Raw genomic sequence first — 25,252 nt, 5'->3', positions numbered from 1 at the left:
AGAACATAAAATATTGTGAACTAAATGCTCAAAACTAGGTGCCTAGGTTGTTCTTGCAGAAATAGGCACACATGAGTGAAGCTAGTGAAGATTTACATAATTTACCTGTTTGCAACTATGTGAAAATGTGAGGTCCAGATCATGACCCTAGCTGTGCACTCACACAAGGGAACAAATGAGCCCATGAAAACCCTTGATTCACCTGTGCTTGCTGCTCATACTGTGAGGGAGAGAGCAACTACCACCAAGATGCTATTCCTCTTCCTGCGCAGGGGAGTGGAGAATTGGTTAGCAGGGTCTGGGAATGGGCATAGTCTTGGTTCTGCCCCCTCAATGTGTTGGCACAGCTGAGATGGCACACAGAGGAAAGTGAGCTGCTCCAGAAAAAGGCATATGGTGCAGCTTACTTCTCTGCTAGAGCAAGAGGGAAGCAAGGAAAAGAACTGAAATATTCCTGGGGCAGATTATTAAGGGCAGATTGTAAGATTACTGTCTACCCCTGAATATTGATGGTTTTCCTCTAAATGTTTGCAGTGGAAAAGTCTGTAAAGGTGATCCCGAAAAGAAAAGAGAAATTGAGTTTGTTCCTTTTAAAAAATCTTTATGGTGTATAGAGAAGACCTAGAAGCGTTGCTTTATTTTTAATATTTTTCCTGCTGTTTTTAACGTTAGAAATATTAAAGTCTGACCTTCTCTAGTGTTAAGAAAGTAGGAAAACAGGAGCTGCTATACTTGTTCTGACCAATAGTCCATCTAGTCTAGTATCCTGTCCGTGACAGTGGCCAGTACCAAATGTTTCAGAGGAAGGCATACGAACTGCGCAGTATGCAGATATTGAGTAATCTGCTCTCCATAAAGGCCTACTCTTAACCCCTAACAGTTCAAGATTGTCTTACACCCCGACCCATGAAGTTTTATCTTTCTTCCAATATGCTTTGTTAGCGTTGACTATTATAACTGGATTTTCTTCTTATCCATATAAATGTCCAATCTCAGACTTTAAGGCCAGAAGGGATGATCATGATCATCTAGTCTGACCTCTTGCACATTTCAAGCCACAGAACCTCACCCATCCACTCCTGGAATACACCAATAACCTTTGGCTGAGTTATTGAAATAATCAAATCATGATTTAAACACTTCAAGTTATAGAGAAACCACCATTTACGCTAGTTTAAATTGGCAAGTGGGCCATGCTCCATGCTGCGGAGGAAGGTTTCTGATCTAGGGGAAAATTCCTTCTCAACTCCAGATATGATGATCAGCTAAACCCTGAGCATGTGGGCAAGACCCACCAGCCAGACACCGGGAAAAGAATTCTCTGTAGTAACTCAGAGGCCTCCTCATCTAGCGTCCATCATCATCCGTTGGAGATATTTGCTGCTAGCAGTCAGAGATCAGCTACATGCCAATGTAGGCAATCTCATCATACTATTCCTTCCATAAACTTATCAAGCTCAGTCTTTAAGTCAGTTAGGTTTTTTGCCCCCCCTGTTCCCCATGGAAGGCTGTTACAGAACTTCACTCCTCTGGATGGTTAGAAACCTTCACCTAATTTCAAGCCTAAACTTGTTGATGGGCAGTTTATATCCATTTGTTCATGCCCACTGTGATGTATTTATAGAGATCAATCAGCTCCCCACAGCCTTCTTTTGGTTAGGATAAACAAGCCAAGCTCTTTGAGTCTCCTCTCATAAGGTTGGTTTTCCATTCCTCTGATCATCCTTGTAGCCCTTCTCTGCACCTGTTCTAGTTTGAAGTCATTTTCCCTAAACATGGGAGACCAGAATTGCACACAATATTCCAGAAGAGGTCTCAACAGTGTCTTGTATAATAGTACTAACACTTCCCTATCTCTACTGGAAATACCTCTCCTGATGCATTAGCCTTTTTCACAGCCACATCACATTGGCGGCTCATAGTCATTCTATGATCAACACCCCAATCTTTCCCCTCCCCTGTCTCGTCCAACTGATAAATCCCCATCTTATAGCAAAAATTCTTGTTGTTAGTTCCTAAGTGCATGACCTTGCACTTTGCACTATTAAATTTCATCTCTTTCTGGCTTCTTAATTTCAAAGAAGTGTTGTTGGTAAACTTGTGGGGTAACGCAAAGTATATTAGGAGCTCCCTTAGCCGTCAGATGAATTGACAGGTGTGCTGAATCTTTTTACAGAGACTTTTTCACAGTTAATATAGGGTGATTGAGTTAATGAATAGGAACAAAATACAAATTGTTTTTAACAACCTGAATAAAGACCTCTTCCCATCCCAGTTAATCAGGTTTACTGAGATATCACAATAATGGGTCCAGTACAAAAGAGAGATTAGACAAATAGATGGATAAGATACATGCTCCAATGTCTGAAGACTTTCAGCTTCTTTATGAAATATAAAGAAAATGATACAAAGCCATATCTTTCCATTGCAGATAATCTTTAAAGGAGATTTGGACACTTTATTTAGGTGCTTATATGGGAGTTGAGCACTTTTGAAAATCTGGCTCTCATAGACTAGTTTTGACTGGTTCATTTCAAAAAGGACCGCTGTAACATTCCCAGACTTCCTTAAGCTCAGGAAGTGCATATTATATAGGAACCTGATGTTCATATTCTACATTATATTTTAATTTGTTTTTTACTACTTTGTAGGAGATTAAAAAGAAATACAATAAAACAATTTTTAAAATATGTTTAAAAAAGGAAAAATCCCTAAAATCCCTTTTCTGAAAATGAAAACATTTAAAAAATGACTATAAAATATGTTTTCTCACTGTACAGGATTTTTTTTACAATGAGAATAAAATAACTTTATTTCTCAATATGAGTCCTAGGAAGATGCAAAATGGTGTTCATTTTACCCTGTTGTTCACTTTGCCAACTATTTCACTTCATGGTAGGTCTCTGTCTGAGGAATATTAGCTTCAAGATTAAATACAGGTCATTTGTTTTTAAAAATGATTTTAAAAAATAGATTGAGAATAATTATGGTAAAACAATTTCTGTAATATCTTTTAAAAAATAATGGATTTCCACTTTTTTTTTTACTGACAAGTTTGCAAATTGCAATCACTACTCTCTTTATCCTCTTCCCCTTCCGTTGTTTTTTTTCTTGGTTGTAATCAGGGACAATAAATTTCACTTTATCATTTGTTATTCCTGTAACATAAATCATAGGAATAGTACAGTTTATTTAAGTAATACCTGTATGCCTGCCAGTCAGTTGTAAATTGGTTCCATGGATGTAACCATCAAATTAATAATAAAAAAAATTCACCACTAGACATATTCTTACACAAAATTTCGGTTACACCATGTAAGCAACTGAGGCCACTTTAAACCTTTTATTTATTTTTATTAATACTTAAATACTGCACAGTCCAATATCCCTTGAAATCCTTGTATAGATTGCACATACACTTTTACTGTTGGCTCACAGTGTCAGTTAACTGAACACTGCACTTGAGGCTTCTGTTGAGTTGAACAGGTTTCTGTCTTGCATGAAATCTTTGGCAGATGGATTTTGTAAGGTCCGTACACTGTAGTAATGATGCACTGTACCTTTGTGAGAATTCATCAGAAAATTTTCACCTCCTGTATTGACAAAGGATTTTTAAGGTGAGTAAAGTGCAATTTTAAAAAGCGTTCTTGTAGTTAAGTCCCAGTCTTGCTCTTGTTGAAATAAATGGCAAAACTCCCAGAACTTGCCCCAGGGGATGAAATATTGCTAATATTTAAGCAATGATGGCTGATGGAGTATTGACCAGCTGAGTGAGGGGCCTTAATGTTCATGTAGCCCCTTGTCTCCAGCAACTGGTGTTTCACTTCCAGGAAATGGCCAACCCAGAGATTACTATTGTAAAAAGGGACTCTATCAACATAAAAATCACACTTATGTTGTTACAGACCTGTTACAGGTATTGTAACACCTAAGATTACTATAACTGAGGCTAAAGAGAGGGAGAGAGACTGTTTTCTTTTTGTTCTGTCAGATTGTTTATTTAGTACATAATTGACCTGTATAATCAGTTTCATTGTTTCCCCCATAGAGTCAGTTCATCCAGTTATGTTTGGGTCTTTCACAGGGTAACAGGGGAGAGAGAAATTTTCAAAACCAAGGGTGTGAATTTTAAAACCATAAACAATGACTGTAGGCCTCAGATGGATGTTGTATGTGAAACTACATTTAACTAATGTTCACTTTGATAGTGTTCCTTTACTTATGAACATTTAAAAGTGTGTGTGTGTGTGTGTGGGGGGGGAGAAATAAAGAAATTACTTTTTCATGTTTTGAAAAATTAAATTTAACAGCATATTGCTATGCTTATAGTCTACTGTTTACAATACTGGTCTTTTCCCAGCAGTGAGAAACAAATTACTTTTGATTTTAGGAACAGGTGATTCTTCTTCGAGTGCTTGCTCATATCGATTCCAATTAGGTGCGCGCGCGCTGTGTGCACGATCGTCGGAGAAATTTTCTACCCTAGCAACACCCGGTGGGTCGGCTGTGGAGCCCCCTGGAGTGGCGCCTTCATGGCACCGGATATATACCCCAGCCGACCCAGTGCCCCCTCAGTTCCTTCTTACCGCCCCTGACGGTCGTTGAAACTGTGGAGCGCAGCATAGCTGTTCTCCACTCTCCCTAGCTTATCCAGTTAATTCTTATAGATAGTTGTACTTATAGTTGTATGTTCTTTAGATTAGTTATTCCTGTTCATAGTTCATTGTTAAATAGATGTAAATAGTTAGCGGGGGTTAAGGGGGCTGCTTCTTCCCCCTTTTCCCCCGGCGCTTAGCCGGGCTCATGCCCAAGGCTCCTGGCTTTAAGCCGTGCGTGACTTGTTCTAAGCCTATGCCAACGGGAGACCCTCACGACTCTTGTCTGAAGTGTCTAGGGGAGTCTCACCAGATGGACAAGTGTAAGATCTGCAAGGCTTTCAGGCCCAGGACCAAAAAGGAACGGGACTTTAGACTTAAGCAGCTCCTCATGGAGGCGGCACTTAACCCAGATTCTCCCGCGGCGCGCCAAGTTCCGGCACCGAGCGCTTCGGTGCACAGCGCCCCTGTGGCACCTACCGGTACTACACCGCGAGCAGATGCGGATAAGGCCTCGCGGCACCATCCTCCTTTGGCACCGCGTCAGCTGCAAGCGCCTCGGCGCCATCCCTGTCTCCGGGACATAAGAGGCCCCGCAAGACACAGGAGGCCTCTGTCCTACAGATACTGGCTCCCCCAGTACTGGTGGTAGAGCCGCGTCCGCCTCTAGAGCGCCAGAAGTCGCAGATATCGGCTACACCATTGACTCAGGCACGGGGGCCGTTGAGTCCGGTGCGGACTGGCTCACCACCACGATCCGTGGTGGAGCCCTGTCTCCCGTCTACCCCGGAGACCTTTGCAACGGCAAAGGACCTCATCGCTCTCACGGAGCCGGCGCCGTCTCAACCTGCGGCACCGCCCGCCCTTCAGTCCATGCAATCCAGGGGCAAGCCTGCCCTGGTACGCCCGCTGTCTCCAAGCGTGGACTCGCGGCACTGCTCCAGGTCTCGGAGCAGGTCCCGACGCCACTCGCCGTCCCGGCACCGACTGTCATCCCCGGCACCGGTTGTACTCGCGGCCTAGGTCCTCTTCACGGCACCGATCTATGTCTCGGCACCGTCTGGATCATCGGTACCGATCGGAGTCGTGACGTAGCTCCCGGCACCGGTATGAGCACCGCTCCAGTTCGAGGGGCCGCTCCTGGCACCACGTCTACAGGCAGTCGTCTTGGTCCAGATCTGGATCTCGGCACCGACGGCACCGATCTCGATCACGATACCACTCGCCGGCACCGCGCAGGGACCGCTCGCCTGCGGATCAGCACCGTATCGTACGGAGCCCATTCAGACGCATTCGGCACCGCCTTGGCCCTCGAGATCAGCGTCTCGCTCCTCCGAGGGCGCTTCGAGATCAGCATATCCTCCTTAGGGTCAAGCTGCCGCTGACTTGGGTCACTGGCAGGAGGGGGCAGAGGACCCTGCGCAGGACCCTACGCATTGGTCTTTCTGGACTCTGTGGGCATATCACGAAGCGCAAGGGGCTCCACCATCAGCCTCTCGCTCTGCACACTCTGAGCCCAGAGTCCCGGAGGCCACCATCTCATGTCCTCCCACAGGGGGCATGGAGGCTCCCGTGCCTACACTTCAGGCCCTGGACCCCGGGGCAGGAGACCCTCCGATTCAGGGACCCTTAGAGCCGGAACCCCCTTTGGACCCCTTGCCCCCGGAGGCATCCTCCTCATCTTCCCCGGATGAGGTGGTGGCGGGCACATCAGCCTCGGGCCCGCCCCCAATAGATCTTTGTGCCCACCAAGACCTCTTACGTAGGTTGGCATGGAATATGGACCTCCAGGAGGAGGAGATAGTGGAGGTGCAGGACCCGGTGGTGAGCATCCTGTCGGCTGATGCCCCATCCCGGGTGGCATTACCACTGATTCGGACGATTCAGGCTAATGCCACTACTATATGGCAAACCCCTGCCTCCATCCCACCCACAGCCAGAGGAGTAGAAAGAAAGTACTTCGTCCCATCTAAGGACTATGAGTACTTATATACGCACCCTCCACCGTGTTCACTGGTCATGTCCTCGGTGAACGCAAGAGAGCGTCATGGCCAGCAGGCGGCAGCGCCCAAATCGAGGGACGCTAAATGCTTCGATTTGTTCGGGCGTAAAGTGTACTCAGCTGGGGGTTTACAGCTCAGAGCTGCGAACCAACAGGCGCTCTTGAGCCGCTACAGTTATAACTCATGGAACTCCATGGGTAAATTCAAAGAGTTGGTTCCCCAGGTCTCAAGAGAGGAGTTTGGGGCCTTAGTGGAGGAAGGTAAGAAGGTGGCTAGGACCTCCTTGCAAGCCTCTTTGGACATAGCAGACTCTGCCGCCAGGACTCTAGCATCGGGCATAGCCATGCGACGCATTTCCTGGCTCCGGGTTTCAGGTTTGCCGCCAGAACTGCAGCAGACCCTGCAGGATTTACCGTTCGAGGGCCAGGGACTGTTCTTGGATAAGAAGGACTCCCGATTGCAGAGCCTCAAGGACTCAGGAACCATCATGCGCTCCCTGGGGATGCATGTCCCAGGGCCCCAGCGCAGACCCTTTAGGCCCCAGCCACAAAGGTTCTACCCTCCCGCGCCTCGTCCAAGACAGGACTTTCCCAGAAGGTGGGGTTGAGGTGGTAGATGAAGGTCGACCGGCCCCCAATCCGGTCAGAACCAGGCCACCTTTAGGTCCTAGACAAAACTTTTGAAGGTGCGTTCGAGGATGGCGCCCCAGCCACTACCCAGGATCCATCTCCCTCCTTTCGGGATCGCCTCTCCCGTTTCCACCGTGCTTGGTCCCTTATTAACCTCGGACCGGTGGGTCCTTCGCACGGTGGAGAGGGGATACGCTCTCCAGTTTTCTTCACCCCCCCCCTCCAACCCACCCTCCCCGTCCCTCTTCAGGGACCCTTCTCACGAGCATCTCCTTATACAAGAGGTTTTTGGCCTCCTCGCTATGGGTGCCATAGAGGAGGTGCCCCCAGAGTTAAGGGGCAGGGGGTTCTACTCCCGCTACTTCCTGATCCCCAAGTCAAAAGGGGGTCTGCGACCCATTTTAGACTTACGCGGACTCAACAAATTCATAGTAAAGTTGAAGTTCCGCATGGTCTCCTTGGGGACCATCATCCCTTCGCTGGATCCTGGAGACTGGTTCGCCGCCCTCGACATGAAGGACGCATATTTTCATATAGTGATCTACCCCCCTCACAGGCGCTTCCTTCAATTTGTAGTAAACGGAATGCACTACCAATTTGCTGTCCTTCCCTTCGGCTTGTCCACGGTTCCGAGAGTGTTCACAAAATGTATGGCTGGTGTGGCAACATACCTTCGTCGACAGAGGATCCCGTATCTAGACGACTGACTGGTGCGCGGCCACACCAGGGAGCAAGTTCAAGCTCGTGTCCAGATAATACTGCAAACATTCCATGGGTTAGGCATTCTACTCAACAAGGAGAAGTCCACTCTGGAGCCAACCCAGAGTTTATCGGGGCAGTCTTAGACTCCAGACTCGCCCGAGCTCTTCTGCCAGACACTTGGTTTCACACCATCACAACCATCATCCACGGACTCCAGGTCTTCCCGATTACCAAGTAAGGACGTGCCTCGGCCTGTTGGGGCACATGGCCTCTTGTACTTACGTAACCAGGCATGCTAGACTTCTGCTTCTCCCACACAGGCCTGGGTATCGTCGGTGTACCGCCCTTATTGGGACAACCTGAGCATGGTGGTCACGGTTCCGAACTCGGTCTTGACCTCTCTCACTTTGGTGGCTGGGATCACAAGGCGGTTTGCGCAGGAGTGCCATTTCATGCCCCACAACCCTCCCTGCACCTGGTCACAGACACTTCATCCCTAGGTCGGGGCGCTCACCTCGGGGAACACCATACCCAGGGCCTGTGGACTGCATCCCAACTAGCTCTGCACATCAACGTTCGAGAGCTGATGGCGGTGTGCCTAGCCTGTCAGGCATTTCTGGGTCTCCTGCATGGCCGTTGTGTGTCAGTCCTCACAGACAACACCACGGCCATGTTCTACATCAACAAGCAAGGAGGAGCCCGGTCGTCTCTCCTATGCCAAGAGGCCATTCGCCTGTGGGAGTTCTGCATTGTCCACTCGATACATCTCACGGCATCGTTCCTCCCTGGAGCCCAGAACACTCTAGCGGACCGTCTCAGCAGGTCCTTTCAGACGCACGAGTGGTCGATTTGTCCAGACATCATCTATTCCATCTTCCAGAGGTGGGGATTTCCCCAGGTCAACCTGTTCGCATCTTGAGCCAACAGGAAGTGCCACGCGTTCTGCTCCCTACAAGGGCGATCTCCGGGCTCCCTGTTGGACGCTTTCCTTCTGACGTGGAAAGACCAGCTGTTCTACGCTTTTCCTCCATTCCCACTGGTCCACAGGATACTGCTCAAGCTACGCAGAGACCAGGAAAGTATGATTCTAGTTGCTCCAGCTTGGCCAAGGCAGCACTGGTACACCATGCTTCTGGAGCTATCGGTTCAAACTCCGATGATGCTTCCCTTGTGCCCAGATCTCATCTCTCAGGACCACGGGCGACTCTGTCACCCCGACCTGCAATCGCTCCACCTCATGGCGTGGATGCTCCATGGCTGAATCGGACAGAGCTACAATGCTCACATCCCGTGCAGCAGATTCTGCTGGGAAGTAAAAAGCCTGCTACACGGACCACTTACTTAGCCAAGTGGAAACGGTTCTCCTGTTGGTGCAAGGACTGGCCACGCCCCCCTTGCAGGCGTCTATTCCTTTTGTACTCGAATATCTCCTATCCCTGAAACAGCAGGATTTGGCGATATCTTCAATCAGGGTGCATCTGGCCGCTATATCTGCTTTCCACCCAGGAGGACTCGCTTCCTCTAACCCGATGGTCGTCAGGTTCCTCAAGGGCTTAGACCAGCTGTACCCACAGCAACAACAATCTGTTCCGGCGTGGGACCTCAACCTGGTCCTCTCCAAGCTCACAGGGCCCCGTTCGAGCCATTTGCTACTTGCTCACTCCTGTACCTATCTTGGAAGACAGCTTTCCTCGTAGCCATCACTTCAGCAAGGCACGTTTCTGAAATCAGGGCACTCACGTCTGAGCCTCCATACACAGTTTTCCACAAAGACAAGGTGCAGCTCTGCCCCCACTCTGCCTTTCTCCCCAAGGTAGATTCAGCTTTTCATGTGAACCAGGATATATTTCTCCCGGTCTTCCATCCTAAGCCGCACGCTACCCGTCAAGACCAGCGTATGCATTCCTTGGATGTATGCAGGGCCCTGGCTTTCTATATTGAGCGTACAAAGCCGTTTAGGAAGACGACACAACTCTTCGTTGCAGTGGCCGACCGGATGAAAGGCTTACCGGTCTCCTCACAACGTCTCTCCTCTTGGATCACGTCCTGCATTCATGCTTGCTACGACCTGGCCTGTGTCCCGACGCCGCGCCTCACCGCCCACTCCACGAGGGCCCAAGCCTCCTCGACTGCCTTCCTGGCTCATGTCCCGATCCAGGACATTTGTAAAGCGGCAGTTTGGTCATCGGTCCACACCTTCGCTGCTCACTATGCGCTGGTACAGCAGTCCAGAGACGATGCTGCATTCGGATCAGCGGTTTTGCACACAGCGATGTCTCACTCCGACCCCACCGCATAGGTAAGGCTTGGTAGTCACCTAATTGGAATCGATATGAGCAAGCACTCGAAGAAGAAAAAACGGTTACTCACCTTTGTAACTGTTGTTCTTCGAGATGTGTTGCTCATATCCATTCCAAACCCGCCCTCCTTCCCCAGTGTCGGAGTAGCCGGCAAGAAGGAACTGAGGGGGCGCTGGGTCGACTGGGGTATATATCCGGCGCCATGAAGGCGCCACTCCAGGGGGCTCCACAGCCGACCCACCGGGTGTTGCTAGGGTAGAAAATTTCTCCGACGATCGTGCACACGGCGCGCGCACACCTAATTGGAATGGATATGAGTAACACATCTCAAAGAACAACAGTTACAAAGGTGAGTAATCGTTTTTTCTGTTTGTTTGAAGAGGAAAAGTCACTGGGCTTGAGATTCCTCTTAGATACAATGGCATATATCAGAAGTAACTCCACTGAAGTCAAGGGAGTTACATCAGTGCAAGAGTAATCAGATTATGGCCTATTTATTCTTCCTCACGTCACTTCATCGTAAGGTACAAGATGAACACCCAAAGACAGAACATAATTTGACTTAATTTTCTGATCTGTAAAGACTAGTCCAATAAACAAAAGAATAGTATTGCATTCTCTACTGTCCATTAGTTTGCAATATACAATGGCATATATAGAAATCTGGACTGCATAGTAGCAAACTTGAAACATATTTCTTTTTCAAATACCAATGTCAGGTTGATTTAAAATCCACTATAATCATGGAATCATAGTTCAATTTCTGTGCAGTGCAGGCATACCAGGAAATGATGCAATGGAAATATAAAGAGTTATGATTATTTTTCAACACTATTCAGTATATTTTCTTTTCATTGACTCGGCTCAGTCGGTTGTAATTGAGGATAATGTATTCTGAAAAATCTGCTTTACTGACATAAATTACTTCAGAGCATCAAAATATCTTGACCTTTTGTTATTGTGTTCTTTTAAGGAATCAATGCAGGGATTCATTCTCTCTGCATCAGAGTCAGTGACCACATGAATGAGCATAGCTAGTTCCACTATATCAGTCATAACAATAGATTTCTCAATTGCCAATGAGTAATACCCACAAATGGTAAGATTCGCACAAAAGAGAGAAAACAAATTCTCATAGAGCCTAGTGTACTTCAGTGTAAATGAAATTCTTGTCCTTTGTATGTGTAATATTCTCTGCTTAACACTGCCTTAAAATAGGTTTGTTGGGAGTGTTTTTCAGAGTAACATTTTTCACATATGTACATTATATTAGCATCTTTTATTACATGGTCACACAATTTATAGTTAAGGGTATGGCTTATTTAATTTCTCAGCAGCCCTCTTTGCCACCCACCCCTCTGTATGCGCTTCAAGTTTTTTCCTGCAATTACTTCCCAATGGGTCTTTATTTTGCCAAGATGTGATAGTTCTCTACTCCTTTAGCAGCTAAGCCAGATTCTACACTATGACTGCCCATTTGTAGGCTTTCTTTCCACCAAATTCTATTATTCATGTGTTGTGGACATGGCTCAAGAGGCAAGGTATAGGGGAAGGTGTAATACCCGAAAGACCTAGCAATGACACAACCATGGGAAGTAGTGAAAAGGTTTGCTAGAAGCTGGAAATGGGCGACAGGGGATGAATCACTTGATGATTACCTCCTCTGTTCAGTCCCTCTGGGGCACTGGGCATTGGCTACCTTCGGAAGACAGGATACTGGGCTAGATGGACCTTTGGTCTGACCCCGTACAGCCTTTCTTATGTTCTTATGGCTACATGGCTATGGGTCTTCAAATTGTACATGGAGGTTAGAGTGATTTTTCATCAGTGCCTCTGATTGCTGCTACTGTCACCAGAAAAAATCAGGGCAGCCACTGATAGGGTTAATAGGAATATATAGAAATTACACTAAAAACTTACAGAATTCAATAGAGAATGACATCCTTACTATAGGCTTTTGAAATATCCCATATAAGTTTACAGGAGAACATAATTTTCTATTGTATTCTGTAAAGTGGTCAAAAAATTGTAGTTTTCTGTAGAAATTATTGAACCTTTCAAAAAGAATAAGTAAAACTCTGATGCATACAGTGTTGAATATTGAAAGCCATTCAAATGATTAATCCTCAAGTCAAGGAGTCTCCTGATTTTTTAAAAAATCTAGTTGTTTTAGAAAGTGAACTGAAGACTTCAACATCTAAAAGAAATAGGCTGCCTGTCAAGTTGAAGGAGAATTTACTTTAGTTGTAATTAATAGACTTACTTGTAATCTTTAAGCAATAATCAGGAAGACAATAGATATACCATGTTCCACAAACTGTTTTTTCTTAAATTTCATCCAACTGCAACTACAGTCACTGTTCTCCTTAGCTTTTAAAGATTTTAGCTCAAATTTGAATGGGAGCTAGCTTTAACCTCACTCTGTACCTTTCCATAATAAGAGTGAGTATAACTCTGCTTTAGCAAGCAGCTAACTACTGTCTCTTTTGAATGGTGACAGTCTGTGCCTTGCGTAATGTGTAAATCCAAGAATACATGCACGCACAAATGTGTTACCTCTTTATTAGATCATTGTACAGATGATGAGTAGAAAAGTTGAAAGTAGTATTGTTCCAGAAAGAGTGTTGAATGCTCTGAAGAGAATGGCTGCACTCTTTGGAGGGTATATAAACTTGCTATGTTTATAGCAAAGACCTAGCAATGACACAGCCATGGGAAGTAGTGAAAAGGTTTAAAACCTACAGTATAATTAAAAACAATTAAAAGATAATACAGTATCTGTTTCCCACTGAAAAGGGGTTTGTGAACCCATTTCGCAATAGTTGTCACTTTAGAACAGATGTCCCCAAACTTGGGTCCCTAGAGCACTTGCTGGTAGTCTGTGGAACGCTTTCTAGATGTATTGTGCTGGCTTCTTTTCATTTTCATCTTCCAAATAGTATTAAAATATAGCTAAAAATACATTACTTTATTTCCTAATGTTACTTTTCCATGTAAACAATTGCTGTAGTTGTCAGAGACCTGTGTTTCTCAAAATGTGAGGGAAGCTTTTTGTTTCCATCTTAAATAGGAGGGAAGTGGTCCGTGGGAATGAGACTAGCAGGGGAATTGGCCTGAGCAATTAGGATTTGGAGATGAAATGGTACAATTTGTGTGTTAGAATGTAGTTCAACCTCCCTCTAAAAATGTTTGCTAACCCCTACCTTAGAATATTATATAGAACCCTATAGAAGTTCTGTATCAGTTTTTATATATACCTCCTTTGCATGGTGGAGTGAAGGGAGACCCTGGGGAAAACATAGTGGAAGAGACCATGGCAGCACTATTCCATTAGAACTATGCAGCCATGTAACCCAGGTGAGGCAGTACAGCTGGGACCCTGGAAATATTTTGATAGCACATGGACAGCTTCACTCACCAAGGGATTCTGCCTCAATATTAAAATATGAATACACTTTTTCATCTGTCTGCATCCTTCAAGAAATGAAGTTGTACGGTCCTGCAGGGATTGATTATTGAGGATTAGATTAGCAGAATCTGATCCCCTTATCAAAAGCATTACATTCCTTCTGAAGTGCATTATTAACATTACAGCCTGAAGAAAGAAAGTAGGTAGTAAATTAAAATGACACCAACTAATCAATGTCAATTTCTGTGACAGAAATTCAGTTGTGTTTTGTATTACAACACCCGCACTTGTATCTGCTTGTAAAAGTAATACCCAAGAATTCTGTTCCATATGCAATTACATTGTTTGCTGCATGAACATATCTTCAGTTGTTTTTGTTTTCATTATTCTAAATGTACATGTCAAATTCATTACTAGAAGGAGATAAACAATCCATATATTATGGATAAACAATTATGAAATAGTAATTGATATTTTAATGGAAACACTAACAAACTCAAAGAACGAGGAGTACTTGTGGCACCTTAGAGACTAAAACATTTATTTGAGCATAAGCTTTCATGGGCTAAAACCCACTTCATCAGATGCATGCAGTAGAAAATACAGTAGGAAGATATATATACACAGAGGACATGAAACAATGGGTGTTGCCCTACTAACTGTAACGAGAGTAATCAGTTAAGGTGGGCTATTATCAGCAGGAGGAAAAAACTTTTGTAGTGATAATCAGGATGGCCCATTTCCAACAGTTGACAAGAAGGTGTGAGTAACAGTAGGGGGAAAAATTAGCATGGGGAAATAGGTTTTACTTTGTGTAATGACCCATCCACTCCCAGTCTTTATTCAAGCCTAATTTAATAGTGTCCAGTTTGCAAATTAATTCCAATTCTGCAGTTTCTCGTTGGAATCTGCTTTTGAAGTTTTTTTGTTGAAGTATTTGAGGTCTGTAATAGAGTGACCAGGGAAGTTGAAGTGTTTACCGACTGGTTTTTGAATGTTATAATTCTTGATGTTTGATTTGTGTCCATTCATTCTTTTGCGTAGAGACTGTCCGGTTTGGCCAGTGTACATGGCAGAGGTGCATTGCTGGCACATGATGGCATATATCACACTGGTAGATGTGCAGGTGAACGAGCCTCTGATAGTGTGGCTAACAGATTCTTAATTCTAATGTCATGTATAAATATTCCTTATTATCTAGATCATTAAAAAACACACTCATGTTTGTCTGAAGGTGCCTTAGCTCAACATATTTAGTGATATTAATTGTATATTTAAATAACAAGGATGACATTTTGATTTTTTTTTAAATCCTGTGTAAAGAAAGGACTTGACTTGATATTTAAAGCAGACATAAACTGGAACAAATGGAATGGCACAGCACTTATTCCTTGGAGGTATTTCCCACCTGGTGTTGACAAGATGAATTCATATGCCATCCATGGGTCTGGGATTGGAAGAACATATGAGGCACTTTATCCAATACCTAGAGAGGATATTGAACTGGGACAGGGGCCTAATTTGTGAGTACAAACCGTATCTTATTTATGCTTGTTTTCTCTTTTGTCTGTGACTACTAATCCAGCAAATTTGGGAAATCCTTCCTACTGCAGTGTAATGTGGTGAAATACTTTCAGCGTGACATTGATAGAAATTATGAAACTGCCTTTTGAGTCTTGATCCAAAGCCCATTGAAGTCTGGAAATGGAAGTCCTTTCATTTACTTTAATAGGGTTAAATGAAACTCCTAGAGCAGAGGCAGACTGTAGTCTGAAATAATACATTTCAGCTAATGAGAATGCAGAACTTCCTATTTAAAAGTATTTTTCATTCACAATTATGAGAAATGTATATACTAGAGGAAATATACTACTGTGACATGCAAACAAGCTGTAGAGAGCTGTAGAATCATAGAATCATAGAATATTAGAGTTGGAAGGGACCTCAAGAGGTCATCTAGTCCAACCCCCTGCTCAAAGCAGGACCAATTCCCAGCTAAATCATCCCAGCCAGGGCTTTGTCAAGCCGGGCCTTAAAAACCTCCAAGGAAGGAGATTCCACCACCTCCCTAGGTAACGCATTCCAGTGTTTCACCACCCTCCTAGTGAAATAGTTTTTCCTGATATCCAACCTGGACCTCCCCCACTGCAACTTGAGACCATTGCTCCTTGTTCTATCATCTGCCACCACTGAGAACAGCCGAGCTCCATCCTCTTTGGAACCCCCCTTCAGGTAGTTGAAGGCTGCTATCAAATCCTCCCTCATTCTTCTCTTCTGGAGACTAAACAATCCCAGTTCCCTCAGCCTCTCCTCATAAGTCATGTGCTCCAGACCCCTAATCATTTTTGTTGCCCTCCGCTGGACTCTTTCCAATTTCTCCACATCCTTCTCGTAGTGTGGGGCCCAAAACTGGACACAGTATTCCAGATGAGGCCTCACCAATGTCGAATAAAGGGGAACGATCACGTTCCTCGATCTGCTGGCAATGCCCCTATTTATACAGCCCAAAATGCCGTTAGCCTTCTTGGCAACAAGGGCACACTGTTGACTCATATCCAGCTTCTCGTCCACTGTGACCCCTAGGTCCTTTTCTGCAGAACTGCTACCTAGCTATTCGGTCCCTAGTCTGTAGCAGTGCATGGGATTCTTCCGTCCTAAGTGCAGGACTCTGCACTTGTCCTTGTTGAACCTCATCAGGTTTTTTTCGGCCCAATCCTCTAATTTGTCTAGGTCCCTCTGTATCCGATCCCTACCCTCTAGTGTATCTACCACGCCTCCTAGTTTAGTGTCATCTGCAAACTTGCTGAGAGTGCAGTCCACACCATCCTCCAGATCATTAATAAAAATATTAAACAAAACCGGCCCCAGGACCGATCCTTGGGGCACTCCGCTTGAAACCGGCTGCCAGCTAGACATGGAGCCATTGATCACTACACGTTGAGCCCGACGATCTAGCCAGCTTTCTATCCACCTTACAGTCCATTCATCCAGCCCATACTTCTTTAACTTGGCGGCAAGAATACTGTGGGAGACCGTATCAAAAGCTTTGCTAAAGTCAAGGAATAACACATCCACTGCTTTCCCCTCATCCACAGAGCCAGTTATCTCATCATAGAAGGCAATTAGGTTAGTCAGGCACGACTTCCCCTTCGTGAATCCATGCTGACTGTAGTGGGGCGGCTGCTGATAGGCAGGGGTTAAAAGCAGCCAAGCTAGGCTGATTGGTGTGGCCAGCTCAATTAGGGCCCAGCTGGCCCTGATAAGAGAGCTATGGGCCAGGAGCTGAGAGGAGTCTCTCTCCAGCCCTGCGGGAGAGGGCCTAGCTGCTGGAGAACAAGGTACCTGAACTGGAGCAATGCTGGGGAATAGGGCAAGGGAGCTCCAGCCTGGTAACCCCCCAGGCTGCAGGCGTTGGTGAAGGCCTACAAAGGTACTGGGGCCACAGAGGTGCAGCCTGGGAATAGGCAGAGGCAGCTGGTCCTACCCCCTTGCCAGTGATGAGTGTCCATTACAGACTGCAGTCTGCCCCAGGTAAAGGGGGCTGGATGATGACTGGCAGTAGCCACTGAGGCAAGGTGGGTTTAGAGGATTGGGGGATTCCCCTGGGAGGGGAGACCCAGAGTGTCGGGGTACTGCAGGATAAAGTGGCACCGGGGTCCAGGAGGGACACAGGGCCTGAGGCAGGCGAGACACCGGTCAGCAGAGGGCGCTCCGAGCTGGAATCGAGCTAATTCCCAGGACAACCAGCAGGAGCTGCCGCACCAGTGAGTCATTGCTTCGCTACAAGAGCATATTCCACTAGTTTTCCCCTATTCATTAATGGATCCAATTCAGGGTTCCAGTACTAATTTATAAAGCCCTGGTTGAGCAAAGCACTTAAGCAGGTGCTTGATTTTAAGCACAAGAAGTCCCTTTGAAGTCTCCATTGGCGTTTTTGTCCCAGATGGGTCATGATTTTTTTTAAATTGTGGGCTGGATTCGCAGTGCTGTTCTGGATGGAAAGCAGACATAAAGTCATTTGCTCCAGCCTATGAGGATTCCCCCTATGCAGGGGAATATGCAGGTGGAATAAAACTACTATACAAGCTCCTACTCCACCCTCTCTCCTGACCCCAGAGCAGGACACAGCTATGCTGTCCCTAAACTTCAGCAATCTTTGCCTGCCAAAAAGGTTTCTTATGGTGTCTTTACATTGTAGCCCGGCGGCAATGTTCCAGCTCACCTTTGCAGCAAACCATTCATTTTGAAGTGTATTATTAAAATGAATGTTGAAACTTTTTTATTTTTTACTTACAAGTTGCTTTTTTTATGCCTGTTTCTCACCTATAGCCATCGTCTGGAGTATTTCAAAAAGTTCAGTCTAAAGTGGATTATGGGAGAGAACTGGGAGCAACCTGCATCAGACCTGTGGAAATAGCTTAATCAGTGTCTACAATCAAGTAACTTTCTAAATCACAAACACAGTTATTAAAAAACAAAACAAACTCTAACAAAAAACAACCCCCCCTCCAACTACTTAAAAGTCTATTTTCAAATTGCTGGAACTAAGTTGTATTCTGTCACGGCTTCAAATTGATGTGGCAATTAAAATAAATAATTTAAGAGGCTATTCCTTTTGATAATGTTTTGTTTTATATTGATTCTTTTTAACAATTAAATGATAAAAAGGGGATAATGGGTGTTTTAACCACTCTTTCAAGGCATGTTTTATCTTCCTAAAACACCTCTTATAAAGTAATAGAAACCAATTTAATTATTTTGATCTGTCTACAAAATACAAATGATACTAATATTTGTAAGCTAGACACTAGTTGTGGAGACAAGAAAAGAGTGTCTGGCCCAGGTAAGCTCTGTAGCCACAAAAGCCACTTCCTAGTGTGGGTGCGGTAGAGAAGTATCCCTGTCTAACAGCTGAAGGCTGTCTAATTATAGCCATTATAAAATTTTTCCCCTTCTCTGGTTTGAAGTCTGACTTTGCAGATTACCATGTAATATATTTCAGTGTGACTTTTGGGGAATACTATTGGGGGAGTTACTAAAACCAGGTATTATCTTTGATAGAGGAATATCAGTCTGTCTGGAAAGATTTTTTTTTTTTATAGGGACCATGATGCAGACTAATGGTGCTCTCAGAGGATGAAGCTGGAGATCAGCATAAAGACATAAACTAAGGCACTATATTGTACAATATTTACTTTCACCTCTACAAAAAATGATTCTATTCTTTTCAGGTTCCCATACCACACAGATTACTCTTTTTGGAGTAAAACAAAATAAGGGGGCAGCACATTTACTCAACTCTTAGAGGAAATCTTACAAAAAAGAAAGTACAGGATTTAGACTGTAAAATTTTAGGGCAGATGCTGCCTTTCATTATGTGTTTTGCACAGTGCCCTGCATGACAGGGGACACTGGCTAGGGCTTCTGGGTGCTACTGTAATACAAATAATAAAAACATAATAAAAGAAGTGGAGCTCATATGCATGAGTTCTCTCTCCTCAGACAGCTCCATAACTTGCCACCATGGAGCTCTTCACTTTGTGCTGGGAAACGTATGTGGCACACCAGCCTTTCCCCTGGAGCCACATGGATCTCAAAAAATCTGTAGGTTCTAGAGGCTGAAAGCTTTACTGCTTCTACAAAAGACGAATTCCACTCTACCCCATTGAAAGAAATCCGATTAAAATACAGAATGGAAACCTTTCACTGTTGTTGGAGGTGATCTAGTTAATAGAAGATAAGCTGTTAGTTCCAGTAACATCAACATCCAGTAAAATCAAAACCAATCATGATTGCTTAAAGTACATAAGCAGAATTGCTGTAAGTGGTCTATTAATAACTACTCTGTTTTGAATTTAGATTTTTATAGATGCCTTGGAATTACTAGAGTTGATTGTAGGGTCTTTTTCCTTTACAAATGCTGTTTTTCAGGGTAATTTTCACTGGGATATTACCGACCATACAAGGTGTCCTGTGCTATCTTATCCAGTTGTCAGGCATTGATAAAATACTGCAATCTGTGAAGCAGGTGATAATCAGTCTATTTTCCTGCCTACAGGCATTCAACATCATTTGCTGATCTTAGAACTTTTCTGAGTTTAGAACTTTTCAGACTCTAGTAAAGTGGATTTTGGAGTTCATATACCAGTAGTTCAACAATGAGACAAAATGGAAACACAGTGTAGTTAAGTATATTGTCCAGTTATGTGCATTTCTAGAAGCTGGACAAAATATAGGGTTACCATACGTCCGGATTTTCCCGGACATGTCCGGCTTTTGGGGGCTCAAATCCCCGTCCGGGGGGAAATCCCCAAAAGCCGGGCATGTCCGGGAAAATCGGGAGGAAGGGCTGGGCCGGGGTCGCGGGGCCGGGCGCGCGGTGCCGGGATGGGGTCCAGGGGCGCAGTGCCGGGCCAGGAGCCGGGCCGGGGCCGCGGGGTCGGGCCGCCGGGGGGGTGCGCTGGGCCGTGGGGTCGGGCCGCCAGGGGGTGCGCTGGGCCGCGGGGTCGGGCCGCCGGGGGGTCGGGCCGGGAGCTGGGCCGCCGGGGGGGGTGCGCTGGGCCGCGGGGCCGGGCCGCCGGGGGGGTGCGCTGGGTTGCGGGGCCGGGCCGCCGGGGGGTCGGGCCGGGAGCCGGGCCGCTGGGGGGGGGTGCGCTGGGCCGCGGGGCCGGGCCACCGGGGGGGTGCGCTGGGCCGCGGGGCTGGGAGCCGGGGGGTCGGGCCGGGAGCCGGGCCGCCGGGGGGGTGCGCTGGGCCGCGGGGCCGGGAGCCGGGGGGTCGGGCCGGGAGCCGGGCGGCCGGGAGCCGGGCCGCCGGGGGGGGTGCGCTGGGCCGCGGGGTCGGGCTGCCGGGGGGGTGCGCTGGGCCGCGGGGCCGGGAGCCGGGGGGTCGGGCCGGGAGCCGGGCCGCTGGGGGGGGGTGCGCTGGGCCGCGGGGCCGGGCCACCGGGGGGGTGCGCTGGGCCGCGGGGGTGCGCTGGGCCGCCGGGGGCCGGCTGGCAGTGCTGGGCGGGCTGGGGGTGGTTGGCCGGGGGCCAGGGCCGGCACCCCAGGGCCCGAGCCTACCCAGGCTGGAGCCGCCGGGGGGGCCAGCCTGGGCCGCACCTCCTTCTCCCACACCCCCCCTTACCTGCTCAGGCTTCCCGCGAATTAAATGTTCGCGGGAAGCAGGGGAGGGGGCGGAGACTTTGGGGAGGGGGCGGAGTTGGGGGCGGGGCCAGGGCCCGGTGGAGTGTCCTCCTTTTGGAGGCACAAAATATGGTAACCCTAACAAAATATGATCTTGGATTAAGTAGGCACAACTCCTAGTGAAATCAGCTCCAGAGCTGAATTTGGCCCAATGTCTTTAAAACTTTCTCCTGCATTCCTTATAATGTCACCTTAAATGCGAGTTTAGGAACTTTCATTTAAAGTGTGTAAAGTTCTCTTTGCAGAGTGTTATTAACTAGAGGGATTCTGGATTAATTCAACAGCCAGGTCTGTTCTTTCAGCCATAAGCCATGCTGTCATGGAAACTTAATTACACTTTAAGTAGGATGCAAATGAGTTGTGACACTACATCATTTCACATGAAAGGTTCATTACTTACATTAACTTGCACAATGCTCTCTCCTAAGCATAAGCCTCATTACAATTTTTCTATTTTTTAACATGGTTAAATGTGAGTAGGACTTTTACTTTTAATATGTCCATTCTTAACTGCATATCCATTTTTAATCATTTAAGCTTTAAGCTGTTGCATTTATTAAATCAGTATAAAATGAACTAACATATACAAGGCACTGAAATAAAAGTCCGATACATCATGTCTGTTCCCACAGCTCATTCTGAATTCTAGTTTGCCCTTTTTACATGCAGAGCTGTGAAATGTTAACTCGATATAGACATCTATCTTTAGATCTCCTATGTGACTGGCATGCATGCTCCTCTACAGGTGGGTGGGAAGAAAATATAGTTTTTAATGCTATAACCAAAATAATCCTGGGTGGTTTAACAACTTAATAATCATGAATTTAGGATGACCAAAAATTGATAAGCGGTGAATCAAGGATGAGTTGTTGAGTCAAAAAAGAAAACACTGCATAATATGTCTTAAATACCTAAGGAGCCAATAAAAATCAGTTGCCTAATAGACTAGAAGTTAGTCTTTATAAATGACCATGTGGTAGTACTGGAAACCGTGGGGATAATTTGAAGTAGTTAAGACAGAAGATTGTTCTTTGGAAGTAGTGCCTTTTATCCAGGTTTCACTGTGCATTTTTTCTTCCATCTCTGAATGCTGCCTAGCATATTTGTACATTTCCACACCTCCTCCTATACCTATATCTGGTAATAAAGTTATTTTCAAACCCAGACTAGCTTTGATCATCAATTAGATAAACCTCAAATTGCAGCTAAAGCAGAGTCATGGAGTCAAGACTCCTGGGTTCTATTTTCACATCAGCCAATGATTTGTTATTTGACTTTAAGCAACTCATATTTTTTCTTGTTGAATTTAGTGCTCATGCAAAATGTTGGGTTGGTATCCCTGGTGATCTTCTGGCAATTGAAATTCAGTACTTACACATACCAGATATGGAAAAAGCAAGGATCAGCGCTAGTTTCCCTGTATTTTCCTGCCTATATGCTTTACCTCTGACCTCAAAGGATGAAATGGCAGTTCTATTTACAGGCCCATTCAGGCCCCAATAAGCAAATGACTTAAGTACATGCTCAGCTTTAAGCATGTGAGTAGTCCCGTTGAAATCAATGGGATCACTGTAGAATGGGACTGCTTGCTGAAATCAGTGGGACTGCTCATGTGCTTAAATGGCAGGATCTGAGTCATTGGCTTTTTTTTGCTGAGACTGCCAACAAAGGTGCCAGCTATCATTAACGATGTTTGTGATCTGTACATCTGACTACAGGGAAATCAACTAGGACCACCAAACCCTTTACATTTAGGCCACTGAACAGTCGTCAGATGATAGTAACTTCTAATTGGTACTAACCTGGATTTGAAATAGAAACCAAGAAACAAAATGTGTCATATACCATTAGCAATCACCTGAACTACCCATCCCTTGGCAAATCACATTTCTCTATATATATCTTAACTTTTCTGTGAAAGGGGTATTTCATTGATTTCTTGCACTGTGATCATGCCAAAAAATGTAGAGATGAGCAACTGCTCATTATTTGGTGGTCTATTTTAGTGGAGGGGTTGGCCAGGTGAAGAAATAAATGCCTATTACTTGATCAGTATAATCCCCTTCCCCATTCTTAATTTTCCTATGATTTTTATGTAAACAATGATACAGTGGGGAACTGCTAATGGAAAATTTATTAGGTAAGCAGTCTCCCTCTGACCTTTAATTTTGTGCAGCTTTGAAGTAAATATAACAATGACTCATTAACTGCAAAAGGTCTGCAGTGTTTAAGGAGAGTATCCAAATTGATAAAAACAGTTTCTCCCCAGCAACAAAATAATGTGCATCTCCTAGATGGACTTTGAATATTATCAGTCTTTCTCTTTGTTTTTTATCCCTCTTCCATTAGACTATAATATGAAAATGTCCAGATCTCAAAAGTTTCACACTAATTTTGGAACCCATGTGCAACTGCTTGTTTGACGGTTTTGTGATTACACTGCAACTGCCAAACAACATTTCACTGAAGTCTAAATACTCTTGAACCACATTTCTAGAGCTGAAAAATGGCACATTCTTAACAATCCTTGTGCCACCAAACCAATTTTAATCTTTCCATTGCTTTGATAATATCGTCATTGCTATAGCTACACTTTTTAAGTTAAAAATGGAACTGGTTGGAAATTGAGGGGGGAAATGCCAATGTCCCTTTTTTGCTGAAAAATTTCTAATTTAGAAGTTCCAAAAACATTTGATCAGCTCTTGATAAAATATGATTTCTTACATTTGAGCTCTTGTCTTCAGGAAATGTTTATTTTAGAGCTGTTTTTGGTTCATGAAAATATCATATTTGAAGATGGCTGTGATTTATAATGCTGTTGTGTAATGCCTTAAATTCTGTGACAATTATTTGGACAGGCAGAGTATAGTAGTGCTGACTACACGGATCTTCCAGAATCCCAACTCATATGTCCCAATAGCTAAACAATGTATACTGTTGCATTGTCAGTTTATGCTAAGTTAGCATAATGACGAACACTGCCACTTTATTGGTCCTTTTCTGAGATACAGCAGAGTTATGATCACACCTATCAGGAGTTGGTGACATGAGCTTCAACCTTTCTGCAGAAAGCGGAAGAAAGTGTTCCCAGGCAGGCATGGAAAGGTGAAGATAACAATAAACTGTTTTGTAAACCCAGTTGCTTTTGCACAATCCCAGAATCTGTTACCCCGGCATGGGGAATTATCATTTTATTTCACAGAGAGAAGCCACAACTAGGGTCCGCTAAGAACAAGCCAAACAGAGGACCAGAAGCACAATGCACTCCTTCCACGATTTTAGTCCATTCACTCAAGAAATAGTTGTAGAAGCGCTAATGGTAATTAGGGCCACCACCTATGATTTGACATCTGGATAGGAAAAGATAGTAGAGAACAACTATTAAAATCAACTGTCAGTCCCTCCTTTGGGTTTAGATTGTGCCGTTTAAGCACTGCCATGTATAAGGGGCAATGTGTAGCTGGACCAGTCTAGGAAAAGGCCCAAGGAGGAATTGTGACTCAGAGTCACAATTGCCTCCTTGCTCCAAGATAGAAATTTGCTCCAATCCCTTACCAGATGCAACATCTTCCCTCTCACAGCAGCTCAACTCTGCTGGCTGGTGTGTTGGGGCAGAGATTGGCTTTTTTGCCTTCTTCCTGCCCTCTCAAGGGAAGTAGTGGCTTCATACATCCTGCTCTTTCCCCTGTGTCTAGAGCAGAGGTCCATGCAGGAGAGGCGGAGGCACTGTTGAAATGATTATTTATGCAGGCTATTATCAAGGCACTAATTTAACCATAAATTCCTTTATTAAATCCAAAGGCCAAATCATATTTATACAATTGCTATAATCATGTCTAAAAGCCTATATAATAAGCAATTTACTACATCCAAACAGTAACAAAACACTTATAAGTATTTGATCAAGATACTTACAAATTGACAGAATCCAGGGGTGCTTAGACCCATACTGGTTGGCTCCAGCATGTTCAGGCAGGTATTAGCAAGGACCCCTTTAAGAGTCTACTTTTACACCCTTTAACAAGTGATGTCATTGCCAATTGCTGACTTTAGCTAAAAAACAATCTGAGACAGTTCACCCTTATTTCGAATCTTAATCCAGATAAGATTTATAACCTCCTTTATCCACAAGGTTTTTCCTCCCTATATCTTCCCTTCCTTCATGCTGGCCAACAGTTTTTCATTTGCACCTGGGCTCACATTGATCCTAATTTTTGAGATTCCACTGGTGTGTGGGGTGGAAAGGACCATGTTGGCTCTTTTAAAGACAGATTCCGTTTGTCTTATTTAAAACCTTCTGCAATCACTGCTATGGGTCAGAGGCCTTGTTAGAAACTTCCTCTTCTTTCATTAGCTATTCTTTGAACTAGACATCCTGCCTACTGTATTCCTTCTGGCCTTAGAACTCATTACTTTCAAAGCCTTTC

At 45.0% G+C, this 25,252-nt stretch overlaps 1 protein-coding gene across 2 annotated transcripts in view; it reads left to right on the top strand.

Moving 5' to 3' along the window:
* The window catches only part of LOC128838400 (UPF0462 protein C4orf33 homolog), a 34,897-nt gene extending 16,650 nt beyond the window's left edge, over nucleotides 1–18,247 (top strand). For both annotated transcript variants that reach the window (XM_054030552.1, XM_054030551.1), the window contains exons 6-7: nucleotides 14,962–15,161; nucleotides 17,968–18,247. In XM_054030552.1, the coding sequence (XP_053886527.1) occupies nucleotides 14,962–15,161; nucleotides 17,968–18,055 (288 nt within the window). In that variant the 3' untranslated portion in view covers nucleotides 18,056–18,247. The remainder of the gene's footprint in view (nucleotides 1–14,961; nucleotides 15,162–17,967) is intronic.
* The last annotated feature ends 7,005 nt before the right edge of the window (nucleotides 18,248–25,252 follow it).

Source organism: Malaclemys terrapin, chromosome 5 (genome assembly GCF_027887155.1).
Source record: "Malaclemys terrapin pileata isolate rMalTer1 chromosome 5, rMalTer1.hap1, whole genome shotgun sequence".
Taxonomy (NCBI): domain Eukaryota; kingdom Metazoa; phylum Chordata; order Testudines; family Emydidae; genus Malaclemys; species Malaclemys terrapin.
This window is presented reverse-complemented; position numbering and strand designations above follow the sequence as displayed.